Source organism: Pipra filicauda, unplaced genomic scaffold, assembly GCF_003945595.2.
Source record: "Pipra filicauda isolate LSUMZ 115617 unplaced genomic scaffold, ASM394559v2 scaffold31_size4109673_pilon, whole genome shotgun sequence".
NCBI lineage: Eukaryota > Metazoa > Chordata > Aves > Passeriformes > Pipridae > Pipra > Pipra filicauda.
The window spans coordinates 3,954,979-3,977,952 of record NW_024104443.1 but is presented as its reverse complement, the minus strand read 5'-3'; the positions used below and the strand labels follow the sequence as shown (position 1 = coordinate 3,977,952).

Below are 22,974 nucleotides of genomic sequence, written 5' to 3'. Positions count from 1 at the left end.
TCACAAAATTTACTGAGACAGGCCCCAGGAAAGAAATGATCAGTTGGTTGTGGGTGAAAAAACAGATTTACTGAGTGCTGAAGGACAACACTGATTATCTGGCAAGTGTGGAGATAGAATAGATTTACTCTTGAAGAAGTGATGATGATCTATATTAAAAAGAAATTATTTCAGAGTTTGCAGGTTTAGTTTTCAGATGAGTAAAGATCAAGGACATCACTAAAGCATAGATTAGGCACTTTGCAAAATACACTGGGACAACATAGAGCAGAAACTTAGGTCATTAAAATTACAGGAAGCCAACCCTGTGCTTCTCCTTTCACTCACTCTCTTCTTCACTTTTCCCTTCCACCTGTTTTCCCCCTTTGTTTTTAGGTAACACTTAAAAATTACAGAACCTGGAAATGGGAAACAGAAACATCTGTTGGTAATGCCAGTGACTTGCCTGTGCTCTGTTCTGGATTATCTGGATTTCTTCCCCTTTGAGAGATGAACTCAACAGAAGCCCAGGGGAGTTTATTCTTTTGGAGAAAATGAAGTGTGTTCCAAAAAACATTTTAAATGGGTAGAGGGGAAGGCAAGAAAAGAAGAAAAAAAGAATTAAAGGAAAGACTGAACACCCAAGAGATGTGGGTTCCAGATAAGACAATTGAGACCTGCAGATAATAAACACTGACAAGGAAATTTTAGCAAATCTTGTTACATGAGGAAAGAGGTGACATTTCAAACCCACAAAACTGTGCAAGTTCTCTCTCTCTGTTTTTATTTACAGAAATAAAAAACAGAGGCAGAAACCTTGTTAATTAGAGCGTGGTTTTTGTACTTTATGTGTTTTCCAAGCCCTGAAAGGATCACAGGTGCCGTCAGTGATTGGTTTCACATTATGAATACAGAAATATTGTGGAAGGAAAACATCCATGGTCAGTCCATCAACACAGAGAAAAGTTTCTGTCATTAGTTGCCAGGCAACCCCCACCAATTAAAATAACCATCAAATGCCACACATTTCATGCTGGAATCATTAATAGCAGAATGCAATTACAACCTTTCAAGGAAACAAGGAGACAGAGACAAACCACCAGACAACTCCTGATCACATGCCCTCTGACCATCAGGAACAGGGAGTGGAAATGTTTCGCAGTTCCCTTTGGTCAGCTCCCCATCACCATCACCCTTCCCTGGGCATCAGCCTCCAGCTACCACAGCCACAGCAGCCCTCAGAGACGTGGAGAGTGACACTCTATGCTATACACACCCCCCACAACCAAGACAGCTTTAAACACATGCATCTTCAAGTATCTGAGATGTGCCCATGGAAGTAAGGCCAATCTGATGAGCCACCCCCAAAAAACCAGGTTCTCTCCTAGAGCTGAACTAACTTAATTTAAAGTAGTCACAGAATTGAAAACATCTCCTGACACAACACCTCCTCCAGCAGTAGAGTCTGCAGAAGGGCCACAGCACTGGTCTATCTAAAGCCCAGCACATAGAGCAGTGCCCTGCTGGGCCAGAGCTACCTGGGATAACAGACAGCAATGCAGAGAAACTACAAAGTGCCTCCCAAAATATAAAACCCAATTAAATAAATTCTAAATAAAGGAGATGGTCAGAGCATGGTGCTAACAACACCAAGGTTGTGGGTGTGATCCCTGTATGGGCCATTCTCTCAAGAGCTGGACCCAATGACTGCGGGTCCCTTCCAGCTCAAACTGTGATCCCATCTCAAACACTTCTGATGACCCTTTTCCCATCCCATTGTTTTTGTTCTTCTAAAGCCTGGGGTATTATCAGACTAACCAGGGATCAAGAGAAAGAAAACACTCTTCTACCAATCAGTACCCAAAGGTACTGGGGCTCTTACACGGGCTGGTGTCCAAGTTTGACTTTTAATCACCGGAAGATTACATTCCTTTGCTGAGACTCATTCATGGTTCAGTGTTGCACAAGGTGAGCCTGGACCATCTGAAGGCAGCTGTCATCTCTGCCATCCACGGCCTCTTCCTGCAGCCAGCACCTCCCTTCCCTGAGTGCTGCACGGGGGGGTGTCTGGGACTGCAGTTGCAGACATACTTGGAATAGCTTCGAACTATCTGCCTTGATAGGTGTTAAAATGGGAAGCGTGGGGCTGAGCACAGGCTGTGCCTTATCCCAGAGCAGCAGGATGAGTCAGGCAGAGCTCTGCCCTCCTGCAGCACTGGGAGTTATCTCACTGACACGTCTACACCAACCGCAGCTTCCGCGGCACAGGCACCAAATCCTCTGCTCCCTGCTCATAACCAACCTCCCACTTCTCCACACTCCTTGGCTTTTCCCGTGAATCACCTCTCCAAGGATCTGCCCCACATGCACCAGGACCTGCTGCCAGCTCCAGTTAGGGCTTGGAAAGCACCAAACGTTCAGGTGGTCATGGAACCAACCCAGACACTGGGCTGAGATGTGGATGAGCAACAATGGGAGTTATGCAAGTCCAGGGCACCCAGCTCTCACACCATGGGGGCCACGGAGGAGTGTTCCAACATGCACAGCACTGAATCACTGTCAGCCTGTCTTCCCTGAGCACCACGTATTAGCCAATGGCTCTGGCAGGATCACAGAGCAAAAATCCCACAACTTCAGTCTGCTCCAACAGACTGTGGTTAGAAAATGGCAGTGAGAAGTGTGCAGGGACAGTGGCTACCCAGCAGACCTTCAGTGCATGGCAGTGTACCACTCACAGCAATGCTCATCAGCTCCTCACCCTGAAGTGCTCTAGCAGTGTATCCTTGATGCCCAGAAGAGTTGCATAAAGCAGCTGTAGAAAGATGAACAGGTACAGAACCTTCAGCTGAGTCACTGCCAAGTGAGCCACGAGGTTAAAAGCCCCTGGCACAAACACACATTTGTACCACTGCAATTACCAACTCCGAATTTTGACACTGAATTTTGTTTTATGTGAAAATCACATTCACAGACAATTTAAGGCTACAAAGCAAGTACTAGCAGTGTGCAATTTGGATGCAGCGACTCATGCCAAACTTAGAAATATACCGTGGGGACACAACAAACATGAATTGAAAATAAATCTTCCACTGGGAATTTGGGTATTTTAAAAACTCACCAACTGCTGACAAATATACACTGAAGGGACACAGCTCCCTTAAGATGTTCTATGTCTTACTACCACCAAGAGCAAGCAAAGGTTTGACTTGAGGCAGCAAATACGCAAAAGGCCATTTCCAGTGCCAAGAGGAACTTCTCCCAACAAGCTGGGACACGAGCAGCCTCCTATTAATAGACATGTACATACAGTAGCACCGAGACTTCAGACAGAAGGGAGCTGTTGTCTCGAGGTGAACAGGCAGGTTGTGTCCATGAACCAATTCCCCTTTCACATCAGCTGGAGGGCAGGGGCTCATTCAGAGGTGCCCTTGACCCAGGTAACAGTAATACTGACACAGGTGTCCCAGCTGGGCTGTCCCTCGCCGGGATCCTCCTCCCAGAGGCTGGTGTGAGTTTGAGAGGGCTGGACAAAGGCTGGGGCAGCAGCAGTGCCTGTCACCAGCTGAGCTGTGACCCCTCCCTGAGCTGCTCCTTAGATCTGAACTGCTGCATGAACCTCCCTGAGCGCTCTGGTCGGTCAGCAGCTACCAGGTAAGGAATGAGCTGCACACCCTCGGGATACACAGTCTGCTTTCAGCCTCTGATTGATCGTGCTCTGACTTCCTGTGCCTCCAACCCAGCAGCAAAAGTGCAAATCAAAGACGAATGGCCCGTTCAAACGTTTGCCTTGGTGTAGGAGAGCGGGACACGTCCCTGATTTCTGTGGTGAAATACATCTCAGCTTTGAGAGCAGGGACTTCAAACCCTCAGCTCAACAAAGCTCATTCCCTGACCATCTCCTGCACCCTGTGAGTAACAAATAACAAACTGATATTCCTCATACTGAAGATTTATCTTACTGCAGTTTCTACAGTCGTTGCCACGGGATTAAAATTTTCAGCCCGAAAAGATGCTGTGGACGGCGTTATGAGCTGCAAACTGGAGGCACCAGATAAGTTATCTTCTTTAATGAGCATCAAACAGAGCCCATTAATTCCTGCAACTGTTCACCTGCACTTAGATCACACAAGCAATCTGGCATTATAGCAATTATTCTTCATGAAATCCTGTCATGCTCTGAAACACTATCAAGAGGAATTACATGATGAGCTTTTCAGGCAGACATTTTTCAGCTCTTGTCTTCCATAAAAAAAATTTGCAACTGAACTCCTGCCAAAGCTAAGATTTTACACTCAACAGAAGGGACAGTATGTTGTTGCCTGAATTAATATCTGTTATTTAAGATTCAGCAAAACATGTTCACATATGAGTAATATAACATATTTAAACACAGCTAAGTGTTTTGTTGAATCAAGGCCTAAAAGAGGTTTTACTGGTGTCAGGGCTGAGAGGGAATCTACATTTAGAAACCATCCTAACAAGCTTCAGTTGTTTTCTCTAGGAGATTGAGGATAAAGGTCTACATTGAACTACTTGATCCCAGGAAACCAGATCACTTTGGCTTTTACCTTACCTGAAGAGAATTATCTGACCTCTGAAAAAGAGCTATTTGAGGAGCATGGCCTTTTGCAGAAGCCAACAGGGGTTTACACAGAGACGTGGCAAAAATTAACTGACAGAGTTCTGAGATGCTGAACTTGCTCAGCTCCAGGAGCAAGGCTCAACTATCCAGAAGCCACTGAACACACTGGAGAGGCAGAAATGCAGCACATAAAACGTGCCTGATAAGTAATTTACTTTTCCTTTCTATTTTTCTTTTGACCTCAGGTCACTGGTGAAATTTGCTTTTTTTGAGGAGATCCTGTACAACTCTGAATCAACATTACTGAGGTTTTTTCCCCAAAGTTGCCAGAATGTAGGAAGACAATGAAGAGGTTTACCATCTGAGCATTCTACCAAAATGCCTAAAGGGGACAGAAGTCTCCTGTTTATTTACTTTGTATTTGAAATATTTCTCCATTTTTCTGTGTTTGTGCCCTCAAGAACTAATCACCATCTCTGCAGGAGACCCCCAAAAGTCCACCCTTCCATCCTCACCCCCCTACCCTGGGCAGGGCTGGAGCTCTCACAGAAGTGCCCATGGGTGTATTTTTGGTTTTCCTCTTACCTGCAAGGAAGACAAACCCTCCAGCACTGCTGTGGTATGTGATGGTGGGAGTGGGAAAGGACAGCACAGGAGCGAGCCCTCTGTGCTCCCAGGAAGGCACAGGAGGGCCTGTCCTGCCACACGCTGCCCTTTTCACCCAGGGCACCCTGACAGACAGCACCTGGCACTGAAACCAAAGATCAGCTCCAAGAAGTGCCTAAGAAAGGGCTCTGACTAGGGCAGAATTTCCACTTCTCTGCACAACTGCACTTGTCTTTGCTGAGTTGAAAACACTCACTGCCAAGTGATGAAATGAGGCCTTGGAGGCTCCATCACTCATTATCACATTTCAGCCTGAGTGGTCTCCAAACCACAACTTTTCCCAAGGGTTTGAAATATTATTTTATTTATTTTTTAATTGTAGCTGGTTAAATATTGGGCCCTTATCTAAATCAGATGTCTTTAGGTACAGAATTATTGTTTTCGGTTATTGCCTTTTACTCTCTACAGCCATTATATGGAAAGTAAGACTGAAAACTGCTGGAGGAAAGTTCAGGTCATTGTTATTTGGGGGGGAAAAGAAGGACAAAAGAAAGGCAACCTCGTGCTCTTACTCTCAGATTTCTAAGTTGTATTTGGTTGGTGTAGCAAGGCTTTGGTGGTGAGAGAGCTACAGGGGTGGCTTCTGTGAGAAGCTGCCAGAAACTCCCCCATGTCCAGTAAAGGCCATGGAAAGGACCCACTCTGGAGCAGCCTGTTCCTGAAGGACTGACTGCATCCTGTGGGAGGGACCCCACACAGGAGCAGGGGAAGAGTGTGAGGAGTCCTCCCACTGAGGAGGAAGCAGCAGCAGAGACAAGATGGGATGAACTGACCACAGCCCCCATCCCACATCCCCCTGCACTGCTCAGGGGAGGAGGTAGAGAAAGTTGGGAGTAAAGGAGAGCCCAGGAAGAAGGGAGGGGTGAGGAGAAGGTGTTTTCAGATTCGGTTTTTATTTCTCATTATCCTATTCTGATTTGATTGGTAATAAACTGTGTCAGTACCTGGTGACTGATCTCTCCCTGTCCTTATCCCGACCCACAAATGTTTCATTGTGTTTTGTCTCCCCATCCAGCTGAGGAGGCAGTGACAGAGTGGCTTTGGTGGGCACTTGACACCCAGCCAGGGTCAAGCCCACACAAGTAAGCACAGGAGCTGTTTTAGGCAGAGAGAACCATCATCCTGCTCCACTCTCCTGCCAAAGGCTCAGAAGGAGCACTAGTGTGTGCTGTGACCCCTCGCCTAACAAAGATCATTAATGATCACCCAATTACCTAAAGCTCAGCTCAACTTAAAACATTCTGCAAAGGGACATTTGGTCTTAATTTGAAAACAAAGAAGAGCAGAGAATCTGCCACTTCTCTTGCTGTTTCCTTCCAGCAGTTAATCATCCTCATTGTAGAAAAACCGTCTCTGATTTCCTATTTGAATTGTGTAATTTCAGCCTCCAGAAATGATCTCTCTTGTGTTTGTCTCTAGTACATATGAGACCACTTTCTAATGCTGTTTTATGGGTATTTATAAGCTCCAGCCACATCTCCCTCCCATAATTTCTGATACCCAAAATACACTGGGCTGTCATGATTAGCCCTTCTCCAGCCTATAATCATCTGTGTAGGTGCCTCTGGACCCTCCCTCTCCAGTTACCTTCATCCCTTTTAAGGTGGGCACCAAAACTACAGCGCAGGTTCCAATGTCACAGAATTAACTCCCTGTTCACAAACAGCAGTACTGTAAGAAGTTTCCATTTGGTAGCTGCACTCAAGGGTGCAGTTCTCACAGAAGGAACCTGCATGCCAAGTCTGGATCTACTGGCACTGTCCCGAATCACTCCATGGGCTGCACAGCCCCAATATAGGAAGAAACAGAAGAGTAAATGCAACACCCTTTTTCCAGCTATGCTCATTTTAATACTCCTTCAGAGCTGAGCTGAGAGGAAAAGCTCTGCTTTTGACTCCCACTTGCTGTAGATGAAGCCAAGCTTTGATGAAGTGTTTCACCTGCACTCAGGCACTGCTGCCCTGTCAGCAGCACGTCCACCTCTGCAGTGCCCCGTGTGAGGCAGTCCCCACACATTCCCCCCTCCGTGGCATGGACCATCCAGCCCAGAGCAGCCCAGAGAGGCTCAGAAGACAACCTGGAGCACTGTTTCCTCATGCCTTTGGTGACTCAGCGTGAATCACAAAATTCCAGGGCACGCTGGGGTGGGGCACAAGGAAGCTCCAAACAGACATGTCTCGAGTCGCCCTATGGGAGATGTACACTGGCCACACACACCCCACCAGAACAGTCAGAAGAGCTTGTTGTGCTTTTAAATAATCAAGTTGTGTTCGTATTTTGCTGTTAAAATACATTTCTTGGCCCTTACACATTTTACTAAGGAACACAGTGACCTGCATACAGATCCCTGTGGTAGCAAACTTGCATCCTGACTACTTCAAAACAACATTTCTGCCCCAGAGAGGAAGCTGGAACTCACCCATGCAATTAGGTTCGGTTAATGTTGGCAGTGAGTGGATAGATATTATCCACTATCATATTTTGTAATCCTCAGCTAAGCAGGATGCTGCTCACTTTGGGAGCCAACAAAATAGCTACTCATTCACTGTCAGACTTGAGCAAAGTCAAGAGCGATCCCTGAAGGTTTGGGATGAGTTCATCCCAGCATCTGGTAATGGTCCACAGTCATTTCTAAAGGTCGCTACATTCTACAGTCAGGTTGCAGGTTTATTTAAACAAATATTTATCTCTACCTCAGGAGAAAAGACAACACTTCTCCTTTCACAAGTGAACTTTACAATGGTCTTTTGATTATCAACTTATTTGCTTCTATGCCAATAATCTTTGACTCTTTTCCTAATCCTTAATTAATCCTTTTTATAAACAATTTCCACTTGGCATATTCTGCTCAGAAGGAATCTTTTGCTGTGTATATGTATCACAACAAGACCTTCGACATCCAGGTAAATATTTTCATATATCAGGAACCTAAGTAAATGTGTGCATAAAGCATAAAAAATTACCTGACTTCTGAAAATTGAGCTCTCATACTTCCCTTGAACTGAGTGGGAATTCGTGAGCTCTCAGCAGTTACAGACAAGACACTGAGGAAGTCTCTAACTTAAGCTCACAATGCTTGACTTAAGGCAAACAACTCTGAAAGTGCTGCCCTGAATTTTCCATGTCCTGTTTCCCCTGGCAAAGCCACGGCTTCCCCAAATCACACACAGAAACATCACTTTCAGATTAAAAAGGAAACCTAAAAAGGTCCTGAGAACAGCATGGAGGAGACAGTGATTTACCACCTGGTCTTCCCCTACAAAAATAAAATTCTGTAATAGCATAAGATATTTCAACATGCAGTTTCTATTTGTTCTTGTCACATTTGAACATAAGAGAGCAATTTCTGACCATTGGGTATACATGGAAGTGACACATACACATGCTTGACTAGAGCTGCATTTGCAAATAGAAAGAGACAAAAATATGTGTTTGGCTGCACAAATCTGTCCTTTTTTTCCATAAAAATGATACATGCACTTTACAGTTCCATAAACACAAGTGATTTAAAGCATATAGTGCTTATAACAGCCAGGTTGAAGCCTTTTTGTAAATGCAGCCCTTAAAACAACCAAACACTACTTTTCTGGGCTGCTGCTTAGGAAAACACCATTGAACACTTACAGATGGCAAATAAAAAAACCCCAACTTTTGAAGCTGGAGTCTTGCGTGGGAATTTTGCCTGAGGAAGCAGGCAAGATGAAGTCTCACCCTGTGCACTGGTTGCTAAAGGAATAGATATAACAAAAGGAAGCCACATAATAAGGCTACGGCAGGTCTGACTTACCACAAGAGCAGCACGTGAAGCAGTTGGTATGATAGAGGTTACCCATTGCCTGGCAAGCCTGGCTCGCTCCATACACACCTTTTCCACACTTTATACAAATACCTACAAAACAGAAAGAGAATCAAAGTTAAAACCCTCAGCAGCTCCTAAAAACAGCTCCAGGCTGTTGATTCACAACACTCATGATACCCCCCATCAGGCCCTAAATCAATGAGCTCCTCACTCTGAATAGATTCAAGTACCCAAGAGAGCAGCAGGCGGCTGGAGGGAAACAAATGCCTGGAAATTAACCCAAAATTAAGGGGGGCAAGCCTCTGCTGGTGTTTCAATCCATGGAGACTGAGGCTAGCTAAGACAGAAATCCAGAGGAGGCAGGTGCAAACAGAAAGGAGAGAAAATCTACACTCTCTGCAAATAACTCAACTTACCCAAGAAATAATTCAGTGGGACCTTCCCAACTAAGTGCTCCACCACATAATATTCAACAATCACTAATAAAACAACAATTCAGTTCAAACCCAAAAGGCTTCTCTTTGCCCCTCTCCAGAAACGCAACACCAGGAGTGTTGGTCCACAGAGAAAGCCACACAGTACTGGAGGAGTGGATCTATCAGCCACATTTATTACCTGTTTAACTCTCTGTTCACAGAGCATGTAACCTCCCAAACAAAACCTGGCACCCTACAACACAGAAGAGCAAAGCTCCTACCTTCCTCAGGGCACAAATGCTGCTCGAGTGGGGTCAGAAATTCCCCTTTGCTGCCCAGGCTGCCCTGGGCGATGCCAGGGATGGTTCCCAGGGAGTCCTCAGCAGACCAAAGCACAAGGAGCCAGCACAGCACTGGCAAAGTCAGTGGTCAGCTCCACACATGGCAGACGCACAGGGAAGGTCATGATGTCAGTAAGCTTTACAAAGAGGTGATTTTGAGGTGGTTTGGTTATTTTTGGTTTTTTGTTTGTTTGTTTTAAAGCTGTTTCCTCATAGTTATAGTTTTAAGAGTCTATTGCCTATGCATTTATTTCTACCTATGCATAACCTCTTTTAAAGCGAAACCAGAGCAGAGAGACAATTCAAGAATCACTTTGGTTCTGTATTCCCATGAAGAAGAAATGAAACTCTGGAGAATCCACATCGTTCTGTCACACACTCAGAACTACTGACTTTTAAGTTTTTCTGAGATGTCCATTGGCCTCTATTCCATTGCAGCAGGACAGTACATCTCAAGTCAAGGCTGTATGATCTTTTCTTAAATACTACAGTAGAAAATAAAAAAATTGAGATTTTTTTGCCTCACACAACTCTAAGAAACTGCTGTGTTCCATGTGCTGTTTGAGACCCTATTTCTACAAATGCATGCACAAGCTTGACATTAATCACTGGCATCAACAAAACCCAAGAGCCTAGGAACTCAAGAACATACAAAACTGGGCTTTTATCACCCAGAATTCTCCCCTGCTGTGCTGTGAACATTTTATACACATCCATGGAAAACACAAAATCTGGCCATGCCAAACCAACACCATTTTTAAACTGAACTGCTTCAGGGCAGTGCAGCACAAGCACAAACACCTGTAGGGGCTGTGTAGGATGATCAGGTTAAATGGGATACTGGCAAGTATATACACAGGACTAATGCCAATACTTAAATGGAAAGACCATTCATTAAACCATGGGTTTCCTGGTGTCTATACCATTAATTCCCTTATTTCACATCATGAAGGGAGATTAGCCTTTCATTCAATAGCTCAACATCCTGGCACAGTGTTGCCATTTTAGACTGTGAACATACTTGTCAAATGAAGTGATAATTTAAAAAAAAAAATCTAATAATTACTATTTTTAAATATTAAACATGACTTCAGTATTTTAGTGAAGCAACAACTATAAGTTTAATATTAGCAGCTATCAATGCCCCAAGCTAAATGTGTAATACAAACTAGCTGCCAACTAGATCCATCAGTTTATTGCAAACAAAGTGCTAAGAAAATGCCAATCCTTAGGCTAGCTCAGCCCTGACAGGAGAAATGGGAATTTCGGAACATCTGTTGCCTTATCCAAGGCTGCAATTTATTTATTTATAACCAAATGTTATGGAAAACCCCTGCTATTTGCCATGAGTTAATGGTTAACTGATCAAAGATGGCTATTGATTACTGTGGGCACTGTGATTGGAAAAGGTCCTGCGAGGCAGCAGCTGCAGGAATTCCTCCCAGCAGAGCACAGCACCCACCAACCTGCTCTGTCCCATCCCATTCCAGGAGCTCTGCAGTGATCCCGGACCCCCAGACAGGGCAGGAGGGGCTGCACACCCACAGGGAACACGAGATGCACACCTGGAACAAGTTTCCTCTTGCTTCTGTTCCCTACTCGGTGTGAGGTTTCAGTTCACTCCTGGTAGGGCAGAGAAAAGCCCTCCCAGAGCTCCCCAGATACCTGCACGCTTCTTGCCCAGCTTTTGATGCCAACCATGTACCTGGGGACTGGCAGCTATTGACAGTCTGACTGTGAGGTTATGCTGAGAGACCTATAACACCTACATTTTCCCATTTACACTTCATACTACCCAAAGAGGAGCAGAAATCCACAGCCTGTAATTCTCTGGCATTTCTGTCTATGAGCTCTCATGTACAAATCTACTACAGCCCAAACTGCTTTGATAAATGAAAGTTATTACCTCATTTCTTTGCCATTGCTCCACTGAACCATGAGCAGCAGCAGAAGGATTTATTGTGGATATTAAACTTGCATTGGCCTCTCCAAGCAAGTGATTCGTTAGGAGCAGCTGTCAGTTTGTTAACTTGTTTGCTCTAAGAGACTAGTCATTAACTCCAGGAATGAGTGACCATGGAGATGATTAGCATGCTAAAAAAGCCTATGTAAAATTCCACAAGTGTATTCTGGAAAATGTATATGCAGCTGCAGTGTGAGTGGTGTGAGTTCATAAGTGCCCAGGAAAAGCCCTGACTATATGGCAATTCAGGTCTGGCTTTCCACCAGTCACAGCCCAGACTGCACACTGCAAGCTTGTGAAAGACTTGACAAGAACTACATCACTTTTTCCCCCCCATATTTAATTCCCAAGCTTGTTAAAATGCCTATGAATAATGTTCGACTACAGCACAAGCATGTCTTGTTTCTGACACTCCACTTGACATGACTTCAGATCAACCACTTCAGCCTTTATAGGATTCCTTGCCCCTCCCAGCACCTCTGTTTCAAGCAGTCAGCTGTACCTCCAGCCCTTTAACACATCAACTCTTACGTTTCCACCCAAGTCATCAGCTCCCTACGGATCTGGTGTCTCTCTTTAGCTAGAAAAAGCTGTTACAAGATGTTGCATATACCTAAAGTTTGCCTGAGAAGGAGCACAGAGTCACAGCATTCCTTGGCTGCAGTGGTGTTTGCATCCTCATATGGTGTTTAACCAAAGAGAGAGACTGAACAAACACACTGTGGACCACAGCAGCAGATGACCAGCACAAATGATATAAAAAGGAGCTCCCAGGGACTCCCTGCTGGAGTTTGCTACAGCACAGGGCCAGTGCTCCCCACACCTTTAAGCAGGCCACTTCACTGAGCCTGAACAGCAGTCAGAACATCATCTCTGGACACGAGCCAGGAGAGCCTCCAGCACTGTGTGGCAACAGAGCTGTCAGAGGCACGGTGCTCTCTGGGTAACTCATGCACCACCAAACACTACTGTCAGCACCAGCAGACAATCAGACGGGTATTTTCTGATGTAGGCAGTGATTTTGCTCCCAACTCGAGACCAAATGCAATGCATTATAACAAGCCAAGTGTCAGCAACAACCTAGAGAAGGAGTTAAAGCTGTATGATTTGCTTCAGTGTGTACTTGTAAGAGTTCCCTGTAGCACCCTCCAGAACTTGTCCAGTGTACAGCTAATCCTGGGATGCTCTTTTGACCATGCCAGTACAGGCTGGTACTTTATACAGACTTCCCCAGGCACCCAGAATTAGGAAAAAGGCTGTAGAGAAAGGTTAAATGCAGAATGTAACCTGGCAGGTACACAACCACCTTTGGCCAAGCTCTGTCCTCAGACACATGTGGAATTCAGGCTGTGCCTAATGCCATCCTTACGTAACCTGAAGGCAGAGGTTTAGCACAATTGCAAGAAAAGTGGTACCATATGGCCTCTCAACTTCAGCAGCAGCAGCTGTGGGAGCCAGGGGAGAATCTGGCTATGGACACCCTGCAACAGCTCAGGGATGAGCTGCAGCTTTACTGTCTTACGGCCACACCGTGGCTGTAAGATCTCCAGGATAACTGCTACATGCTGCCTACAGCAGAAAACAACCAAGCCCTGTCATCAAGAGTTATGGTAAAGCTAAAATTAACAACTAACACATGGCACAGATGACTCCCTCCCTGCCTCTGCAGTTCTGTTAATGCTGCAGTGCTGGGAAAAGGGTGGGTGAACATCACGCTGGGCCGCTGCAAAATCCCCTCTCTCTCTCAGACAGGAAAAGACCATCTCTACACGAGTCTCCAACGAGATTTTCCACACCTGTGGCCTACCCAAGGCACAGGACAGAGACATGGAAACCTACTGCCGTGAAGTGGGAAGAACAAAGGAGGAGGGAAGCCTGAACTCAGCTCAAGAAACCAAACTGCAGCAAGAGTGGCCAAGCTACAAGAGCAGGAGGGCTGTGGAGGGGCTGTGTCAGACCCTGGAGGTGCCACTGCCACGGGAGGTGTTCCCACCCTGCCTGCAGCCAGTGATCCCACTCCTGGGCACAGCGACACAGGGTGCTACTGCTGCCTGTAAGGAGTGTCGTGCTCAGGAGCCAGGCAAACAGGGAAGCAGCAGCGCTGCCCCGGCCCGGGCAGTCCTGCCAGCGCTGCCACAGCACCTGCCCGAGCTGAGGCAGCTACTGTGCAGACATCCTGCAGGGGTGGGGAGAGGTGACTTCAGGGGAGAAAAATGCTCCTTTCCTTCCAGCAACCACAGGAGGAGGGATCTCCTGACACACACGTCATCCCCCAGCCAGACACACAGAGAAGGAACGAGGCACCTGTGCCGGGCAGAGCCAGCAGGAGCGAGGGAAGCAGCCCAGGAAACCCTCCAGCCCTCACCACTGTGGAGGGCTTTAGCCTGTTACCTGGCAGATACCTTGCAAATGCACCAAGGATTGAATATCTAACATTAAGTCTGGTATGTACAAGTTGTAAATAAATATATCCTGGACATACTCAGCAGCAACATCCTGTGATGGAAATGATGGAGGGACTGCCTGGCTAAGCTACAGGCACTGCCCTCTGCCCCAGAGGAAGATCAGAAGACACCACAACTGGAATTAATGTTAAAAATGACAGACTAAAAAAAAGTGGGAAATGCTCAAGTAAACATTTTAAGCTTCCCTCCCAAGCCCCAGCCCATCCACACCTGGCACCACAACACCCCACAGCCAGGAGGGATCTGACCTCGTCCAGTAACACAGCTCTGGTTTGCAAGTACCCACATGCTCCTTGCAGTGACTGCTGGAGAAGGCTAAACTGGAGAAGCATGGGTCACAACACCTGACACAAATCACAGCTTAAGCAAAGCAGGACAAGAAGCAGGCTGTGGACTGTGAAACTTTTTGTTGTCGCTGTTAAACCTTAGTGAGATTGCCCCACGACCTTGCTTTCCTCCTCAAGGAATAAACAATAAACTACTTAGGCCCTTGAGATATGTATCGGCTGACTTGAAAAGATCTCCATCACTTCAGTGACTGCCTGCTACAGGAGGCTTTCCTCAGGCTTGAGGCAGGATGACTTGTGTAGAACTCTAAGCAGAAAAATCAAAATCTGAGATTAATTTACGTTGGTTACAAATGCAGCAAAGTCCACATTCACGGGACGTTCTCTAGAAGCAAAGCTCCAGGTTCTAACTCCAGCTCCTGGAAAACCTTTCATTACCTCCACTCTGCCTATTGCTTAACGAGGCTGTGGATTGTGTAGGACAGAGCTGCTGGGAGAGGTCATGGCCACGAGGGAAGGCACTGGGGCAGTTCCAGGAATGACAGTGCTGATCAGGGCACAGGAGCTCCACCTGCCTGAGGGGTCGGCGCTGCCAGCAGGACTCAGCCTATTCCTGCTTGCTTTTAAAGTAGCCATCCACAGTCTGTTCTGCTTTGTCATTAACTTTCCCGAGTTTCAAATGCAGGATGAGGTGATGGATAAGTGCTTGGGAACAGAAGGCTGTAGAAACAATTCTCCAACACCACCCTCCCTGACTCTGTATTTTAGCAGCTCTGAGCCCAGGGCATGTCTGTGCTGGTGAATTAAGCCATGGCAGCTCCAGGTCAGCACTGCCGAGTGGGAGATGCCATGGGAGCCGGTATCGGCTCTGATTAGCAGCTGCTGGAAACTGGAAGGCTTTTGTTACTGTTAAAGCAGATCCACCCAGTGGCACAGTGAAAGCCCGAAGCTAGTGCAGCAAATGCTTCTTGCTTCATACAGTATGTGAAATTCCTGCTCTGAACCATGAAATTACTGATGCTATCTGCACAGGGTTCATCGTGCTCCACAGCCCTGCAGAGCTCCCTTTGTGTGCATCCCACTGCCGCACAAGGCACAGCACAGCCCCATTGTTCTGCCCCGTGTTTTAGTTACACTGACACTTGGTTTACAAATATTCATTCATTTCTCTACTTCTTGATTTAGTGCATGGCAGTTCCGGGATGATTTATACTTCTTACTTGGCATTTATAGAAAGATCTTTTGCTAGTGAGGCAATGAACTGGAAGAGGGAGCAGTTCTCGTGGCTGCCCTCTCGTCTGTGCCACTTTGGCTTTGTCTGGGATTCACAGCTCAGCTCACTGCTCAAAGCTCATGCTCAGGTTGACAACCATGGCACAAGGGGACTTGCAAATAACTTTAGCAACCAAAGTACTAAGCAAAAATAAAAAGAGAGGAAAATCATGCTTGTAAAAGTACCTTGTGAATACTGTGATTAGCAAAGCAAGGAGACAGATAACGCTGGGGTGGTGAAGGAGGGCACCACTGGGAATGGATGACTTGGAGGGGAAAGTGTGTCTGTAAAGCACCTTTCCTGTCCTGCTGCCCTCCACTGCTGGACATCTGAAGGCTGTGGACATGCACCCTCTTCCACCCCAAAGGGACCAGGTCAACAAGGCCCTTCAGCTCAACCCACACTTACTTTGCCTGGAACACAGTGAGTGTAATCAAACACACAATTCAGCCTATTTGAGGAGTGCAAAATTTCTAGAACAGTGGTAGTAGCAATGAGGGGAAGACAGACTAGGGCCAGGAAAAACTGGTGCTTGTACAACTGCTGGCAGAGGACACACCACCACGACCAGAGTCGCCAGGTGAGCCCAGCAGACACACACACAGGTCCCACAGCCAGCAGAAGCGAGCAATGCTCCTGCAGGTCCTAGTTTTAGTCCAAAAAGGTCTAATACCAACATCCAAAGCTCCACAGTGCCCCAGGGCAAATTTCTTGTTGGGAATCTGGTGTAAAGCACTAGGGGCATTCACCCAGCTGCATCCTTGAAGTGAGTTAGGAAGAGGGCAGACCTTCCCACTGCATATGCCAATAAAATGGGCAACAGAAGAAGTGGCACTTCACAGATGGTGGTAGAAAAGATAAAAAAAAAATTACTTGGTTTTTAATTAGCATGGATACTGCAATTTATACCAGTGCTTTAACTGCTGGTTGTACCAGCTGGAGATCACCTGAGCTGTGGGGTGAGATGCTTGTCAATGCCATCACTTCAGACTTTGGCACAATGCAGGTCAGACTGCAGGCCTGCTAAGGTTTATTTAAGCTGTTTCCAGTGGCAGGTTTACAGACATTGAGACAGCTTTAGTACAGTAAATAAATAATAAAATACTTAAACCTTATATTGTCATCACCTTTCCTCTGTGCTTACTGATGCCACACATTAATAATAGCATATTTATCTACATATTGCAGGTTTTTCCTATAGAAGTGACAGTGTTCACAGTACAGAAACAGCCAGAAACTCTACTGTACCAGCCTCCTTTTCCAGTTTTGACTTTCTTAGTTGCCTTTAGTCTCTGTGTCTTGGCTCCTTTCTATATTAAATATGAGTCACTGACACCTGTGTGGTCTTCAGAGAAAAGGCCTTCTGAGATGACATGGAAAAGACAGAATCAATTTAAATGCTTCAGCTTACAAAAATCTGTGCAACCAGGTAACAACAGTGATACTGAGAGCACCATCAATGCAGCCCAAATACCTTGAACTCCACAGCATGTCAGAGCTGCAAACATCAGCTGCACAGACGTCAACTTGGAGAGACTTTTCATTACATTCTCCTGACACTGCACGTATGAGTCATCACTGTAATATATGGCACAAAAAGGTCATATATTACAGCTGCCTTCCTTGACATATTTCAAATGGGCTCATGATTAAACAAGGAGACTAGTCTAAAAGTTTCCAGGTGCACTTCTCTATTTTCTTAGATAACTGGGCTATTTCCAGAAGGAGCATGACAGTCTGGAAAGCCATGGCATTACGTAACACACTGGTTCCAAATCCAGCAGCTCCTTCCACAGGCACTGCAGCCCTACATCTCCACCACCCACCCTGCAAAGGTGCTCACACCCACTCACTCGTTCTCACCTGCCACAGGGAGGTTCTTCAGCATTTCCAGAGGCATAAATAGCTTTGCTTGGACAAAAGCACACATATAGGTAGGTATTATACCAAGCTGTTTAGAAAGGCTGAACTACATACTTAAGGAAAGCTGGAAATGACTTAAAAACCTGTCACCTCGACCCTCTGAACCAGTTTTTTTTCAGTCACTGCAAGTCAAGTGACTCAAGGATGCTTTGAGAACATCAGGAGGAGGAATGTACCTTCCTGTAAGGACACCCTGCAGGAACAACAGTTACAGAAAGGAATTTGTCATATATTTCTCCCACCTTTAGCTCATGAAGGACTTTGGTTCTGAAGTACCTGGCAGGCCTCACCTGCCCCACCTTGGCTACAGTGAAAGGCTCAGTCTCCTGTGCAGCTGTGAGGCTCAGCCCAGGGAAGGGCTCAGTGTTACTGCAAACAGCCCCACTCCTCTCCTCCAGTGGGACAGGAAGACACTCAGACCATAAGAAAAGCCTGTCCTGATGTAGCAAGTTGAAAACCCTTGGGACAGCTGGTCAAATACAGCTCCACTGACATGTAAACAGGATATTCTAATTTTGCCTCCTCTACCTTTGGGAAGCACTAACACCAAATGCCATATATTTAAGCTCATTTCCTTCCTGTGGATCCGACTGGGAGAAGAAAAAAAGTAAAAGTTAGAAAATCAACACCCAAAGCTGCCCATGGGTTCAGCTGCTCTCCAGTGCAGACCTAAGGCAAACAAGTGGTGGGTGTTCCGAGCTTCAGTCAGACTCCTGTCTACAGGGATTGCTGCCAGAGGACAACTCTGAGCTTCACATACCCATGGAAGGACCTGAGCTCCGCTCTCCCCTCCAGTGACTGCTCCCCACCCAGACCTGCAGGAGTGGACACATTCTTGCTTGACAGTGACCCTTGTGCTGAGATGGGCAGCAGTTCCAGGGACTGAACAAACCCAGCTTTACAGCTCTTAGTACCATAGAAAAAGATGCCACAAAGTGTAAAGTACTGATAGTTTACTCCACATTGGCAGGATTTCTGCTAGGTCAGGTATTGTCTGTCTGGACTGCTTTGACTTTTTGCTGGATCAGGTATTGTCAGTCCTGGCTCAGGTAACAGTCTGCTCTCCAGCAGCTGGCGTGAACTCCAGGGTACGTGATCTGTCTGGAGAATTCCACAGAAATGTGAACACACACTTGATCTGCATCCAAACAGTATCCAATGATCCAGAAATGCACAAATATCACACTCAGGACCATCCCTCTCCCCTGCTTTGACCCTGACTGTCATCTTGACATGAAATGGGAGCAGAGTGGGTATAAAAAGCCAGAAAATTGGGGAAAAAAACCCAAAAGAATAACACAGTTTTCCCTGTAAGGAATGGGAAGTAGGAAATGGGCTTGGTCATAGCACTCAACTGAGTGTACAGGCAGAGGCAACACATACTTAGTTATGTGCTGTCTCCCACCTAGTGACAGACCATCAGCCAGAGCTGGCAGACTGTGTGTGTACAAACACACTTCTTTTGTCACCCGCCTTTTATACCCTCGTGGCTCCTCTGCAGAACCCAGACACTGAGGAGACAATGCACAAGACACTGACCAGCAAGTCAGCTCAGGAAGGACCTGGCATAAAAGGCAAACCCCAACCATAAAAGGGTTTTGGCATCATCTGCTCTTGTCACAACCTGCCCACTGCACCTGCAGCCAAAGCCTTGGCCCATAGCCTGGATGGAGAAACCTGCAACCACTTCAGCTGAAGTGCTAAGCTGCTCCCATTAAGGAACACGTGTCCTGCAAACAGTGAAAGACCCTGTGGCCTCAATGGCTCATGTCAAAGGCCATTTGCTTTAGGGCAGAACGGATTTATCTTTCCAAGTGGTCACCGGGCACGGTGACATTGGTGCCCAACAAGTCTTGTCTTCACAAAACAGCTGCCAACCAGCACTGCAGGACCCAACCACGTTTCAGGGCAGAACTAGCACTGAGTGCCTTCTCCACACTCACCCTACTCACCATCTCCACACCAAGACAGCCAGGCATCTGCTTTTCAAGCTGGCTTTTGAAAGATGGACTCCCCTTCTTGTGGAGCTGGATGCCAGACTCAAGTCAAAGTGATGAACAAGAGACAAAATGCTCTTCTCTCCCACTCCTGACACCCCACCACCCAGACATCTCTTATTTCGTGAGTAACTCATCAGCTCCACCACCCACAGTCACAAGATAGCAAAGGAGTTGTGCCTAAATTTCTCGCAACACTTACAAAATACAACTAAAGCACAGTTGTGCAGCAAACTCCTCTGGGACAATTATTCCTTAAAAATCTTTCTAGAAGCAACAAAAAGCAAACTCAAGAACTGCAAAAGCAGGGAAAGAGTGAGCAGATAGAAAAGCCTGAAGGGTTAGGAAGGTAATTTGCCACGTTGTTAGCTACAGCAAACATCTCCAAATAAATGTGACCTTACACAGTTCATCATCCAAACCTCCCTTCTCCATTTTGAAAGGTTACATGAAGTGGTGAAATATTAGCTAATTTACGTCTTAGAGGACTGCCTAAAAATAACATAAACCTGTAATCTTCTCCTAATTTTAAGTGAACACTTAACTGATATGAGAAGCCTCTATTCATAGCCACTAAAAGGAGCATTCATTCCTCTTGACATCATCCCTGTACTGTTATGTCTTGATGCAATTTTCAACAGCAGGTGAAACCACTAAAAATTCGAAACAGTGTGAGAAATTTCCCTCTCTCTGGTTTTAATTAAAATACTCAGCAAAACAGAAGTGACAAAGAGAGGTAACTCTTTCCACCTCAGCTGTGCTGGCTCTTCATCCATCGTTGCAGAGCCTGGTGCAAACCCCACGTGCAATGTCAGTGGTAAATATTTTCCCTACTACTAAAGCAGTGGTTCAGATTAGGATCATGACAAAAGCAATAAAAGATAATTCACATGTGATTATGATCTATGTGGTAACTGTTGGGTGCCCTTTTAAGCTCCAGAAGATCCACCTGAGAAGTGGGCACCAGAGGAGGTGCCACTGGGAAGCTGGATGAGACCTGAGCTTCCATCTGGGCACGGGGTGGGAGCTGCCACATCTCCCACCCAGGACTACCCACACCAGAAGCTGACACAACTCACTCCCAGCCCCTCATTCAGACACAGCTCTTGTGGGCAAACTGCCCAGACACTGAGGGTGGACAGGGTATGTGGGCACCCAGCTGCCAGGTGGATGTCCAGGACGTGCCTTCAGCTTCAGAATCCCCGTGATCCAAGGCAGTTGGGGGTGAACACCAGCTCAAGATGCTGTTGGCTTCCTTTGCCACAAGCACACACTGCTGGCTCGTGTCCACTGGACCCCAGAGGGCCTTTCTGCAGAGCTACTTTCCAGCCAGTGTGTCCCCAGCTCATGGCACTGGGTGGGCTGTTGCTCCCCAGGGGCAGGACTTGGCACTGCCCTTTGCTGGACTCCCTGAGGTTCCTGTTACCAGATTTCTCCAGCCTGTCAAGGTCCTGCTGAACTGCACCACATCGCTCTAGTCTATCCAGTACAATCTCCAAGCCTGCTAGAGGGGGACTCTCTCAGTTTAACAAGTTTACAACTTAGAAATAAAGAAACTTCCGGTGGAAGTGTGGAAAAGAAACAGCTTTTTATCAACAAAATCTGAATAAACAACAAATGGTGGAAAAACTTGCAGAAGAAACAAAACAAAGTCCCAGTTCCCCAGGTGGGGGGAGAGAAACCCACAGCAACTCTCACCCCCTCCCTGACTCCCCCTATCCCAGGAGAAACAGATGGGGGGGAGGGGAATGGGAAAGACAGGACACTAGGGAAAAAATTCCAACATCTCTTTTCAAAACTGTGACAAGTACCCCGTCCCATCATCCAGGTGTCAAACAGTACTGACTTCTAAGATGCACCAGCAGTGACCTGACCTCATCTCACTGGTCACAGCTCTGAGTTCAGCACCTTAACCAGCTTTCAGTCCATCCCACCATCCACTTATCCAGCCTGTATCCACCAGGTTGTCTAGAGGGATATTATGGGTGACAGCATCAAAAGCTTTGCTAAAGCTGAGCTCAGTGACCACTCCTCCCCCCAATTCAAGCTCTCCCTCACAGAAGGCCAGCCCAGCACCCTGCTCCACATGTTCCCTGGTCTTCCTTTTGCTAATGCATCTGCAGAAGCACTTCTTGACTCTCACACCTTCCACCAGGCCCAGCTCCAGACGAGCTTTGTCTCTCCTGACCCCAAGCATGTGTACTCTGGCAGTATTTTTATATTCCTCCCAGGTCACCTGTCCCTGCTTCCACCTCTTACACATTATTCAAATCCTTTTCATCTCCTTTTCAGAGCTCCTTGCTCATCCATGCAGGCCATGCAGGCCTCCTGCTGCTTCCTGCATGTCAGGATGGAGCATTCCTGAGCTTGGAGACTGCAATCCTTGAAAAATCAACCAGTTTTCTTGGACCCCCCTTTTCTCTTTTCCCTTGCTACTTCAGAACTCCTATAAGTCAGTAAGGTACAGAGCTTATATTCAATATTTGAAGTCAGGTCAGTCTACAGGAATGCTCTCCCCTTTTGAAGGTACTCATGGAGTCTGGACTTCAGTTTTCAAGTAAAACTCTTCCTGTCTAAATTCACAACAAAATGCCATGGGTAAGTAAAGAGCTACCCGTGAATATTTACACATTAAATGCCCACTCAGAGATTTAACTCCCCAGTGGATTCTCTTTGGACTTACAAATAAGCATAAATACATTTCTAAGCCTGACCTTTAATCAAAACATTCCAGATCAGCGTGTAAATCACTCAGTTGGATTTTTCCCTTCTCACATGTTAAATCACTACAGTACAGCCTAATGCAACCATTCCCTTAATTGCACCAAAGCCCTTTTGAAATCTCTCCTTTCACTGTATCCACTAAGAAATAGGTTCCTCGATGTTCCTTTAAAAAAAAAAAATCAAACCAAACACAACCCCCAAAACTCATCTTTTGAAAACTAGCTAAATGAATTAGTCTAGTTGTTGGGTTTTTAAATTTATTCTTGCTTTTTTAGATTACTAGAGCCTTTGTTTCCAGATGAATATAGCCTCTTCTGTAATTATATCCATGAAAATAAGGGTAGCTTTTACTAAATCAGTGACAAGTCTCTCTACTGTGTTTCCTCTGTAAGGTTAAGAGTGAAGTACAAGTTGGTACTGAGCTGGTGCCTACACATCCCCTGCTTCTCCCACTGGTGCCTTTGAGAGATGAATGATTTTATAATTTCTGGAGAGGAGCTAATTGTTCATTTTAGAGAAGGAATCATTGTTTATCCTCAATTAAAACAGCTTGTGCTAC

The 22,974-nt window shown here is 46.1% G+C and overlaps 1 protein-coding gene across 1 annotated transcript in view; it reads right to left on the bottom strand.

The window, feature by feature from the left end:
- LOC113997943 (WT1 interacting protein) overlaps nt 1-22,974 on the bottom strand; it is an 82,485-nt gene that overhangs the window by 42,843 nt on the left and 16,668 nt on the right. The window contains exon 2 of the mRNA XM_027740187.2: nt 9,015-9,116. Coding sequence (XP_027595988.1) covers nt 9,015-9,116 — 102 coding nt within the window. The remainder of the gene's footprint in view (nt 1-9,014; nt 9,117-22,974) is intronic.